This window comes from Thunnus albacares, chromosome 21 (genome assembly GCF_914725855.1).
Source record: "Thunnus albacares chromosome 21, fThuAlb1.1, whole genome shotgun sequence".
Taxonomy (NCBI): domain Eukaryota; kingdom Metazoa; phylum Chordata; class Actinopteri; order Scombriformes; family Scombridae; genus Thunnus; species Thunnus albacares.
The window spans coordinates 10,533,102-10,546,054 of NC_058126.1; the positions used below are offsets into that span (position 1 = coordinate 10,533,102).

The following is a 12,953-nucleotide window of genomic DNA, read 5'->3' on the forward strand; positions in this document are numbered from 1 at the left end:
ATACCACAAAAACTACTCCTGGAGTGCATCAAACGTCGCAGATTGTATTTTAAATGTCAGCGGGGTTTTTTTCTTTTAGCTGCAGGTAAAAGTCGCTGAGAGCCACTGATTTATGTCCACAAACACTGGAAGTCATGGACCAGTGCACTCGCTCACACAGCATTGCAACACATGATTCAGTGCAGGCCACCTCATCGTGCCATTGAGAAAGCCGAGCTGTGCATGAGTCATTCCTCGAGCCATCATCTCCCTCCTGACTGTAAAACATCCTGGCTTAGATTACAGTGTATTAGAGATGTTGTAAAACTTCTTGTTTCTGTTTGAGTAATGAAGGGCAGATGGCACGAATGATGGGATATTTAAAGGTGCAGTGTGAGGAATTTAGTGGCATCTAGCGGAACGGACTTGGCAGAAATGGAATATGATATTCAACAGTATGTTTTAATTAGTGTATAATCAGCTGAAAATAAGAATCGCTGTATTTTCGTTCCCTTTATATTAACATATTGGGCAGGTTCTCTTCCACGGAGGACGCCATGTTGCACCGCCATGTTTCTACAGTAGCTCAGAACAGACAAACCAAACACTGGCTCTAGAGAGGGCCTCTTGCATTTCTCACCGCTAGATGCCACTAAATCCGACACACTGGTCCTTTAAAAACACAATTGGAAACAAGTAACTATGTGGCTGGTGGTGAAAAAACTTATTTGCTACTTACAATATTTCATAATCAGCAGGTTACTGTTCAAAGTCTTGTGGAGTTGGTGTGAACTCACTCAAATACTAGACTGAAGTACATTTTAAAGGATAGTGATTGAAAGTCATTATATGTAGATGTTTATGTTATTATAACATATTTTAGATTATTTTGATGGTTTAAGTTTTTGTTTGCATAAAAGTGGTGAAAACTGGAGCAGTCTGTGTTGATTTCAGCCCATTGTATCTCAGTGTACCTGGGTTGGATCTGTTCAGCTCTCAGTGTGTCTTTTTTGTTGTTACCACTGGGGGGTGCTAGAGTCAGTCATTTTTGAAGCTACACATAGTGGCTTTAAATATTTCCATTTTCAGACAAAAGTTGCACTTTCTAGTACTCAACTATCTCAAAAATGTCAGTTCAGGAACTGAAAAACTACACTGTGAGTGACACATTATCTTTTTCCTACATTCTTTCTCTCCTTCTGTCTTTTTCACTTCACGTTTTCCTTCTTACTGTCCCCCTTTCACACCCCTTTTTATCCTTCTTTTTCTTACTTCCCTTTTCATTTCTTTCTTTCTTTCTTTCTTTCTTTCTTCAACCAATCTTAAATTTCTTCACAATGACTATTTTTACCTTTTGACATTCTAGGCAAATATATGCTTGTGAGTTCAGGACTTTCCCATCGTAACATTTCTACTTTGACCTCAGTCAAAGCTTTTAGGACTTCTTCCTCTGCTGCTGCTGCAGTTTCTCTTGTACTCGTCACTTTGTCTTTGGTGCCAGGTATAACTCACTGATTGCCCTCTTGGAGTAGTTGTGTACTCCGGTTCCTGGAAAGGGGTTGAGTGTGTGTTACGCGAGGCAGGGATCCAAATCACAGTTTGTGTGACCTCAGCTCACAGCTTTGTGTTCTCATCCGTTACTATAGCATCCCCACTGCTATTTACTGTAAATAAACATTGTCTTTTAATGAGCAAGGCCATGTATCGGCCACGCTTTGCTGTGGCCTTGTGGACATTATTGTGGCATTTCAGGGGCAATTTAATAGCCATTTTGAGATGAAAAAGATTATGTTTGGGTAATCCTTTGTTTCAGGAAATGAGACAGATGAAAGACACAAGCTTGGAGACACTTAGTATCACCAAAGTGGACACTGTCCGGATATCATTTAAACATAGAGGTTTTACAGGAACAATGGGTGACTTTGTCCTGCCAAAACACACAATGACAAGAGAATCCATTCACATTTGAAAACCCCGGGTGTGTTGTTCTTGTTTTGGAAAGGCTCTTTGTGTTCAGGGCATCGTTTTTATTTCGTTATGAGCAGTAAAAGTGTTGTTGTCAGCTTGTGGTCAGTGCATCCTGGACGGATTGGTTGTGTTTGTGGTTGTGGTCAGTGAGATCCAACTGCATCTGGCTGTGCAGGCAAAGGGGAAAGATGACGAATCAGTGTCCGATTTAATGACAAGCAGCCAAACTAAAGGAAACTGAGTCTCAGATGTTAAACTGCGAACAAGGAGGTCGGTGTTCACTCATGTTTTTCCAGAGTCTGCTTTAAGTTCTCGTCTTCCTATTTTGAATATTTATTGAGGATTTTCTTGACTTTATCAGCAGGCCTCAGCCTACTACACATAACTCCACATGAAGCCAAATTTCATGTCTACAGACCTCAAGATATTTTATCCATGTGTTAGGATTTGTGCATCTGGGCTCCGTTAGTGTGACAGATATTTGAGAAAGTGTGAAAGACGTTTGTCCTGACTGTCTCAAATCCATCTGGCCATTTGTCATGTAAACAGCCTGTCGGGAATGTGGAGCGATGTCATGTCCCAGGTTTCCATGTGTTACTTAAAGTTTTTGGCAGACATGGTGTTGACGATGAGGTTTTGTTTTCCATTTTCATTCAATTCTGGGTCTTAACCTGTTAGATTCTTTGCCTATATTCACTTTTTTGTTATTTATATGTTCATCAACCATGAAACACAAACTGTGTGATATCTAGTTTGACATAAACTGCCGTCAATAACAAAAACTGCCCAAATAAGAACACATAAAAATGACAACGTCGTTTACGATGCCACATTCAAGTAAACATGGTTTTGGTAATTTGCAGGTTAAAGGACATCTTGGCGTCTTAGTTAAAACTGGGCTAAATTGGCTCGAAATGTGAGGTTTTTTTATACAGCTAGGTTACTTTTAACCATAGTTTCAACTGGATTTCAGTTGTTACATTTCAACATGTAATTAGAACTGACTTCATGTTGAAATATAGTCATTTAAGTGCTGTTGAAACAACAGTTATATGTAACTTAGAAAGTCACTTTTCAACCAAATTTAGCTCAGTTTAAATTTGAACAACTGAATGTCTACTTTTTTGGCACCGACCGAAATGTGGTGAACTGTCACGTACCAAAAGCTGGTGTCAAATGTTTGGTCAGATTTGTACTTTTTGTACTTTACTTATGATGATTATGAACAGTTTCAGATATTATTTTAAAGGAGACATATCATGCTCTTGTGATTTTCTGTTATTTTACACTGTTAAAAAACTTGAGGTGAGTGTATGTATGTATGTAAAAAAAAAAACAGCCAGGTTTTCTCTGAACGTTTTTTTTTTTTTTTTTAAATTTTTGATTTTCCTACAAAGTCGGAAAAAAAATTCCATAGCCTTTGTTGCTAAAGTTGTTCCACAGGTTGTTCACATTGTCCACTTGCATATTTTGGATCAGATTTGGGTTCAAATATGTACAGATGTATTTGAGAAGTTGCCATTTCAAGTAAAGAATGATAAAAAGAAGCAAAATCCTACTACTACTATTTGTTTACGTAGCCTCCCGAGCTAGCCAATCAGCACAGAGTGGGCTTATCGGGACAGGGGCCTTAAAGTGACAGGAGCTAAAACAGCCTGTTTCAAACAGAGGCTGAACTGAGGAGCTGCATAAATAGCCATTATGATTTAAATAAGTTTTTTGAACTGTACATCATGCAAAGATATTCCAGTAGAGTCTCAGAATAGACCTGGAAATGTGCATGATGCCCCCTTTAATCATAATTTCACGAATTTTAAGTTGATTTTATTCAAGCAAAGTTCTTGTATGACTGCTTGCTCTTTCAGAAAATTGGATATTTTATTAATTATCATTAGATATTTAAAAAGTACATCTCAAAGTAAGGTATGGAAAAAAGTATTGTTTTGGTATCATTTGAAACTTTGGTAATTTGTAGCCCTGATATCTGCACCCATGTTGACAACATGCATGTATATAGAGACACCACAATAAAAATAATATAAAAGAGGCAGGAAACATAAATGATTGGCGCAAGTCTAGAAAAACATCAATGTGGTCCTAAAGCTGCACTTAGCAGTCCAGTCCAGCATCTGTCTCTCTTCATTTCTTGTGCTGTTCATCCAGGATGTGACCCACTGGGAAATGAACAGCAAGCAGGTCGCGACCCCTGATAGAGACAGTCTAGTGGTGTGTCGACACTCGGGGGGGTTGAAAAGATTACAGCTGCTCCATCTGATGTCTATTCTCTGTGCGCTGGTGGACCTCGAGCTGGATCTGTGAAACCCTGAGCTCTCCTTTGTTGTTGTGTTGTCAGCCATGTGTTTTGTGCTATGCCAGGTGTCCTCCATATTTGACAGCCAAGCGAAAAGTCTCCACTTTTTCACCAAGCATCTGAAGATCATCATTCAAGTGAGCACTGAAATGGAAAAGTCCTTTCCCTGTGTAATAGTTTATACCCTTACAAAGTGTTTTGGTATCATTTCAGTGCAGCAGATTTGTAAACACTGTCAGCATGTTTGGATTGGAACAGAAAATTTGGGCAGCGACGCTGTGATTACTGTGAACTGATGAACTGATATGCTTGCTTTATTGTGGAAGCATGCATGAGCTGACACTTCAAACATGTCAGCAGTTATGAATGATTCAGAAATGCAATCATTTATCGTGGCTGTATTCCCAGAGTGCACTTCTCTGCTTACAGTTAAACCAGCGGCGAGGGAAGACTTTGGTAACTCATACACAGCTGTGTTAAGCACTTTGTGTTTAGTAACTCTCTCCACACCCAGAACAAGAGCTTTTAAGAGACTAATGTCTTTCAAGTGTGAATACTTGATAATGAAGTTTAAGGAGGAAATAGGGTCCTTTACATGATTTGTACATGAGCATCAGCCATGTTTTAGGGCTCTAAAAGGTGAAGTCACTGTCAGGTTTGTGGTAAATGATACAAGCAGAGAACAAATGTGGCAACACTGCCACATTTCCACTGTCTTCTCTCCTCTCTTTATGTGCGTTTCCATCCATCTGTTTTTATTTGCACTTTCAGTTTGCGCAAAAACCTGAGTGGCAAAAATCTTGAAACATTGTAAATACATTTTTTTACGCTTGGCTGAGTTGGAAAAGTTGGTGTATCAATAAAAGCATAATGACAATGTGCAATAAAAACATATTTAGCAATTAAATCATGATGTTCATGAAGTGCGTGACTTTAAATGTCCACTGAAGAGGCAAAAACGAGCAGCAGATGAAAACATCAGATCTGTGTGGACCAATGAGGAGACTTTGATACATGAAACAGACAGAACTGTCATATTTCCATCATGTTATTTTTCACAATTTCATGTTTGACTGGCGCTGTTTTAATTACGTCATCCCGTTGCATCCTCTTCTTCTGAAATGGTTTTATAACTCCAAATATATTTGCAAAACAGCTGTGGATGGAAACACGCAATAATTTGCATTTTCTTTTGCTGATATTGTGGAAATTCTGTTAAAATTTTTGACTCTCATCATACCCTTCAACTCCATCCATCTCTTCTTCTATGCAAGCTTTTTTTTCCCCCACAAAATGATCTGGTTTCTCTAAAGATGTGATGTGACTTGGCAAGAAACCGCCAAAAAGTTTCACAGATAGTTGATTTATCTAATGATGTCATGCCTTGAAACAGTTTGATGAAATTTATGGAGCTCTACATTGTCATACTCGGGGAACACAGGGAGTTGAGCTGTAGGCAGATGAATTAAAGTAGATCTGTTATTTGTCCTGTACGCCTGTGGTGTTAGTTGAGTTGGCAAAGAATCAAAACAAGGGAAGTATTACATTTAAAGCTCTTTTCTTGCCCGTGCTCTTTACGGTAAATCTCATGTTCTCTCAGGTTGGCCGGGTCCTGAGGAGACCTCTCTATCCAGCTGGACTTGAGGTCTTACACTCAGTGGTCATTAAAGATCCCTTCACACCCATAAGAATGAGTCAAGTTATTAACTTTGGCATCTAAACTCCCAGTGCGCCTGTGACGAGCCAATCGGCGCTACATTTTTAATTCACTGAAGTATTACCTCATCATTTCAAGGCACTTGAACTAGATGTGTGGTGAAATCTTTGGCACTAAATGGCTTCTGCACTTTACAGGATGATGTATAATAGACAAACGCGGATATGTGATACTCATGTATTGCACTCTTTGTGTTGCCACGTTGAATAAGAGCTATTCTTTTATATTTCGGCATGTGAAGCGAGTTTCGTTCCAGGTGCATGAAAACCAGACCCCCCCTCCTCTTGTGCACCGCACCCTCACCCTTTCCACACACACACTTCCTGAAATGAAAATGAAACGCAGCTGTGTTCCCGTCAGCGCTGAAGATCTCGCCACTCATCTGTCATGAAAGATATGCTTGGAAAAGAAATATTCCACAAGTGTCCCCTGCTTCGCTCAGACCTTTTTTCAGCCTGTAGTTCGACTCCACGGCTCTGACGCACTGCAAGAATGACAAGGTCTACAAAGTGACAGCATTTTATGTATGTTACACATGATTTACACTCAGTGCTTCTTGTATGACACTCATGAAAGTCTGTTTGTGCTTCACTGGGAAGGAATCTTTGTGAAAGACAGCGACTGAAAAAGAGGCAGTTGGAAAATAAGCATGTCGCCCAGTGTAAACAAGTCAGTGGGGGGGGGATTGTTTTTGTGTCCCCTGCCCCTTCACCACCCGGGCCCTGAGGGAACTGCTGGACTCTTTAATGTAGACTCCAGGCCTGTTTGTCCAGATGTGGGACTCTACATGGAGAGTCCCTAGCTAACACCAAATTTTACCCACATATCCTTTTTAGACTTTTCTGCTTCAGTTGACTGAAAATGCTGAATGAATTAAATATGTGCCTGCTTTTCACTCACACAGGGATCCAGGAGGGCACCCAGTGCACAAAGTGTAAGAATGAATGGGCACTGAAGACCTCCATAGCTCTGCTCTACGTGCTGTGTACTCTCCTCACCATCGCTGTTGCTGTACTCGGATACAAAGGTAAGACGAGGTTACAGTGAGCTACATTCTGTGACACGGGTGCATTTAGAGGAAGCTTTGGATAACAAACATTTCCAAGCATCACTTCAAAAATGCTGAAATGATTCACTTACAGCGTGATGACAGAGAGCGCCGTCCAAACATTTTGTTCGGTTTCGCTTCATGCTGCCAAGAAATAAGAGCTGAGCTGTTTAATCAGTGTATGAGTACACTGAGGCAACACTTCTGTGAGAGGTACTTGTCCCTTGAGTGGCCAACCGGGTGCCCAACCATGACATGGATGTTCTTTGGCGATGTTTCTTAGTTAAAGGCAATACATCAATAATGGAAAATGTGAGCGGAGGAGTACCACACCTTCAACAAAATCAGCAGTTTTTCACTTAGAGGTCATTGGTAGATGCACATAAAGGGTCAGATCACTCAGAAACACATTTTCTCTCACTTAAAGGAATTGTTTTACATTTTGGGAAACACTCTTATTCTTGCAGAGATTTAGATGAGAAAATTGAAACCACTCTCATGTCTGTGTAGTAAATATGAAGCTGGAGGGGAAACAGCTAATAAGTGTATTTCCCAAATGTTGACATGCAGATATGATTGTTTTGGTATTATTTGTCCAGATTTTGTCTGTCTTTGTCTCTGAGATTTCTGCTTCTCCCTCAAATTTTTTTTTTTTTTTTTTTTGTAATTTTGTTTGGGATTGTGTCTGCTGCACTCATAGCATTGAAAAATCACATTTACAGAATTCATCGGCAGCATCTCTTTCCACAAACAAAGTCCAAATTGCTCTCCACAGACCTCACTGTCAGCCACAACAGTTTTTTACTGTGTATGGACTGTTCCTTTGGTAGAAAGTAGATCCAATGCAAACTGTTCACAGTAACTGGGACACTGATTTTGGAAAGATATGACGCTGTCCAAGTTCATTAAAAGTATGCTAATCAGAAGAAAATAATCAGCAAATATTTTGATAATCAAATAATCGTTTCAGTCATTTTCTGACAAAATTACATGTTGTTCCAGCTTTTCCTTTGTGAGTATTTGCTGATTTCTCTGTTTCAAAATGATTGTATATGGAATATACTTGGTTTTTTGATTGTTGCTAAATATGCACCGACCAACAATTAATCGATTAATCATGAAAATTATTGGCACTGAGAACGATCATTAGTTGCAGCCCTATTCCATTCACCTCCATTGTGTAAGGGTGCAGGCAGAGATCACAGAGACAGATCTCTCACAACCTCAGCACATAAAACCAAAACTCTCTGCATGACTGCATACAACCAGAGGCAAGTGAGAAAATATGTGTCTTTTGTAATTTCAGTGCACTGACCCTTCTCTCTGTCTCTTGTCTCCACCCCCGAACCTTCTCTCAGTTTATTTTACCAACACCCCCAAAGCTCACACCTCCGGGGAAGGTCTTCAGGCTTTGTGGAGCTGAACTTCCTGGTTGGCTATTTCACATTTTTTCCAGGTCGGGAAACGGTCCCGCCGTCTTTCAGAAGACTGAACTCTGAATGTTCCTGCCATAATTGTGCTAAACATTCCCATATGCGACTACGTTCGGTCCCCTCCTTATTTTCAATTTGTGAAAATGGCATGAAGTTAACATGTTCAGGGGTTATCTGTGTGTCTTGAACACATGATGTCTCCTCACTCTCTGAGCTCAGGCGGTCCTCCTTGTTCCATGCTGCATGTTTTCATGAAGGCCTAATTGATCCCAGATGAGCAGTGAGTGAACTCGGTGCAACTCCAGCAGAACCCACTGAAATTGGGTTTTTACTGGCACTGAAGCGCCGCTCTGTCAAGGGAACCACAGCTCAGCCTAAACACACTCCCAGCTCCAGATGGTTATGTAGTGAGACCCAGAGTGCTCTATGCACTTAACATGTGTGCTTCTCTCTGTCCTACATCACTGACCCACAAAAATGTCCTCTATGTGGCTCTTTTGTTTTGATGCAGTTTAACCTGGAAGTACGGCATTCAGTGACCTCTGTCTTCTCTCCTACAGCATACTGTCTCGATTGACACGACCAAAGGCAATATGAGGTCACTCTTTGGGCTCTTGAGGATTTAAGTCCCATTAATTTTCTTTGAAGCCAGTCACAAAAGTGCAGTTTGCTTCACTCCCTTTGTGAGTGTCTTTCTTCTCAAAGACCAACTGGTTTTAAATCCTGCACAGTTTAGCTGTGTTTCAAAGAGAAGAGTGAATGTCCTGGATCAGAGTCTTCTGTAAATATTTTCATGTCTTTTAAAGGCAGCGAAAGAGGAAGCTATGTCTGGATCTAAGAGGAGATTCCCATGTAAAAAAAACAACCCTTAAATTGAAATAGCTCAGTTCAGTTCAGTCTAAATTTAATTCAGTTTGATACAGTCCCATTAACAGCAAGTCAGTGTCGACTGTTGTTAGTCTTCTACTCACAATTTAAAAGATTAATTCATCAGCAATAAAAACACCTTTTCTAAGTTCAATTCACTGAAGGCTTTTGCTGCTACAGCCTTACTTGTTCTGTTATGACCGGTAGTATATGAAGGCTTATGTTAGTAAATGTTAGTGAATGTTAGTGAATGTTATATATTAAGATAGATATTGCTTACATAAGAGAGTGACTTTGCTGACTTAATGACTCTCCTCTGCTTGTGCTGCTGCTGCACTGGGCTTCATGTCACTGATAAACATTTGAATGGTTTAGCCAAAAAAAAGTAAAACAAGACTTAAACACACCGTACCTCAACGCGAGTCGCATCCCATACACTGTCTCTCTCTAATGTTGCCTTGTGATGATGTTCGACTGAAGAGGCTGATTCAACATGCTATTATCCTGTGTTAATAATAATAATAATAATAATGATAATAATAATAATAATAATAATAATAATAATAATAATAATAATAATAATAATACATTGAACTTATATAGCACTTTTCAGCATACTCAAAGACGCTTGACAAAGGAAGCAACAAAACAAAAAGAAATAACATCAATGAGTAAAGTGAACGAATTAGAGGGAAACAACAAAACAAAAAGATTTGATGTATTAGAGAGCTGAAGTCCTGACATCACCTCCAGGCTAGCTGCTGTTCTACTCGCTTCTGCGACTCAAATGAGTATGTGCTACAGCGCCTGCTATTTACACAGCACATACATACATGAGTGAATGCACAAACATTGAGGGAAGCGCTACAAATACCAAAACACATACAAAAAGGCAAAACACATGCAACAAGAATAATGCTACAAAGCTTATCAGCATAAGCACTCCAGACCTTAACTGTTTGACACTGAAACCTTAACGACTTTAACAAAGTTAAACTAAAGTTAATTTGTTAGCATATGAAAAAAAAAATGGCAGCACCCATAGTTGCATCATGATAACTTGTCAAGCTGTTGGCATCTAACCCATAATGGGAACTGTCTACTGATTATCTGTTTGACACCTTAAGTGCTGCTCAGTAAAAGGTTACAGCTAACTACAGTGTTGTACTGATACTGGTGGCTGCTGATTGGCTGGGAGTACTGCTTGGCTCAAAGGCAATCAGTTGTTGAAAAAAATAGAGTTACCCCTTCACATCCTTCCAACCAAAGAGACATTCAGCACAACACTGAGAAAATTAATCATGGTTTTAGTGTAATAACACTATAAAAACATTACTTGAAAGCATGATAGCTATAAATTTGCCCTCAATTTTTTTATGTTATCTGATCTGACAGATGTGTCTGAGCTGTGCATTCAGTTTTGAGAGGCTTGCCCTAGCTGCGGCTCCTAAAAATGAAAAAATCCCCAAAGCATGCAGTTAACAATGTCAGTGCATAACTATTTCTGACTTTATATGTATAAGGAGCTTAGATTTTACAAGACAGCCCAGATAAAGAGTTCAAACTTGGAACAAAACAGTTCATTCCTACAACATGTTGAACTATAAGGTTTCTGCCAAAGCAATGCTTTCCTCTGCAGACTCTTTGCATGTGTGTTTTATGGTTAATTTTGCCACAGTGTGATGCAATGGGACTCCCTGGAGGCCAGTACATGGACAGATCATGTGGAAAAGGCCCAGAAAAGTCTGTATTTGGGAGTCTGCTTGTGTTTCAGTATCTAGGCTCATGTATGTGTAAGTGTGAGTGAAAGAAACAATGTGCCAGAGGTGTAGCCTATGGCTTGGCATATAGACTTGACGTGTCTTTTGTGCTCTGCAGGGCTGGACTGTACACCCCTGTGTCTGGAAATGTGTCATTTAGTTTGGAACATTTCCTGTCCAACTGACCATTTTCTCTCATTACCAAATAATGTGGTAATCCGAGGATATTTTTATAGCTTCATATGGTTTTAAATCTGTTTATTCGTTCCATGAGACAACTCTAGGTGGGGTTCTCGGACGTCTAAGAGGGCTAAGAAAGGAAACAAAAAACAGCTTTCACCATTTTCCAATTTGAAGTTTCCCAAACATCTCAGTGTAAATTACTCAGGATTAAATATTTTCCATAACAGCAAAAGATTTTTTCTATTTGCAGTCTTGAGACCGATGAAAGATTTTCTTTTGCTCTTAATTCTTACATTTAAAAGAATAGTTCAACACTTTGGGAAAATACGGTTATTCGTTTTCTTGCCAAGGTTTACATAAGAAGATTAAAGGTCACTATGTGCCCCTTCAGACATGCTTGTCAGACAGTGGAAATGTCCATTAAACCGCTTCCCGCAACACCTTTCTGACGGAGGTTAAGGGGGGGGGGGGGGCAGCGCACAACCATTTCTCTAACTTGCCTAAACAGACAAGTTGACATTCACACCCACAGTGATTTGTCAGCTATGCAGAGGTGAGAAAGGAGTCAGGATTTGATTTTCTCTCTCTAGCTCTCCTTTCCCAACCATGACACAACTTTTTTTATATTACTTTTCATGTGAACAGCCGAGTGCAACACTATGACTGCCTTCCAGGAGAGACTGTCTAAAAAATATGTGCTTTTACCCCTGTATTTAAACAATATCACATCTACCCTGTCCCCCTCCTCCCCCCTCCTCTCTCTGTGACGGTCGGCTTTTCACTCAGTTGTTCGGAACAACTATAAACACATTGAATTTCTGACATGGTCTGACAACACGTCATAAAAACCATCTCTGATCGAACATAAATTTAATTTAATGCCACTCTCATATCTATATAGTATGGCAGCTGGTTAGCTTAGCTTAGCATAAAGACTGGAAACAGGGGGAAACAGCTAGCCTAGCTCTGTTTAAAGATAACATAATCTGCCTTCCAGCTCCTCTTAAACTCACTCATTAACACGTTATCTTCACTTGTTTAATCTGTACAAAAACAACAAAAAACTGGCTGCTGGCTGTAGCTTCATAGTTTGCGTACAGATCTGAGAGTGGTGTAACTCTGGGCAAGAAAGCGAATAAGTACATTTCCTTTAGTGTTGGATGGAATATAAACTGGTTGTAAACATACTATAAAACTTGGGCTGTCAGGTGATTAAAAAATGTAATCGCGCAAATTAATCGCACATTTTTTATTTACTGTAAAGGTACATTGTGTTAGTGTTAATACTCTTATCAACACGGGACTGGAAAAGATATGCTTTCTTTATGCAAATGTATGCATTAATTGTTGGCAATCAGTTAACAACACAAAACAATGACAAAGATGGTCAGAAACCCTCACATGTACAGCATTTAGCTTTTTAAAAATATGCTCAAATCATAACTTATGGCAAACTCAAGCTCAATAGGCAACAGATGGACACATTGGCCAGCTAAATTTTCCATTACTTCAGTACTGATTAAAGACCACTCTGTGGATCCTTCACTTCAAAAGTAAATCACACAATGTAATTTGTGTCCAGCTTCACATGGGAAAAATAAAGGCTCACAAAGGCTCTCAAAAACATCCCTTTGTGTTTTGGGATAAAAACAGGCTAATACGAAATAAAAAAACAATAAACAAAGTG

The 12,953-nt window shown here is 39.5% G+C and overlaps 1 protein-coding gene across 1 annotated transcript in view; it reads left to right on the forward strand.

Annotated features, from left to right (window-relative positions):
• The window catches only part of LOC122972334 (collectin-12-like), a 43,950-nt gene that overhangs the window by 22,647 nt on the left and 8,350 nt on the right, over window positions 1-12,953 (forward strand). The window contains exon 3 of the mRNA XM_044339333.1: window positions 6,880-7,002. Within this exon, the coding sequence (XP_044195268.1) occupies window positions 6,880-7,002 (123 nt within the window). The remainder of the gene's footprint in view (window positions 1-6,879; window positions 7,003-12,953) is intronic.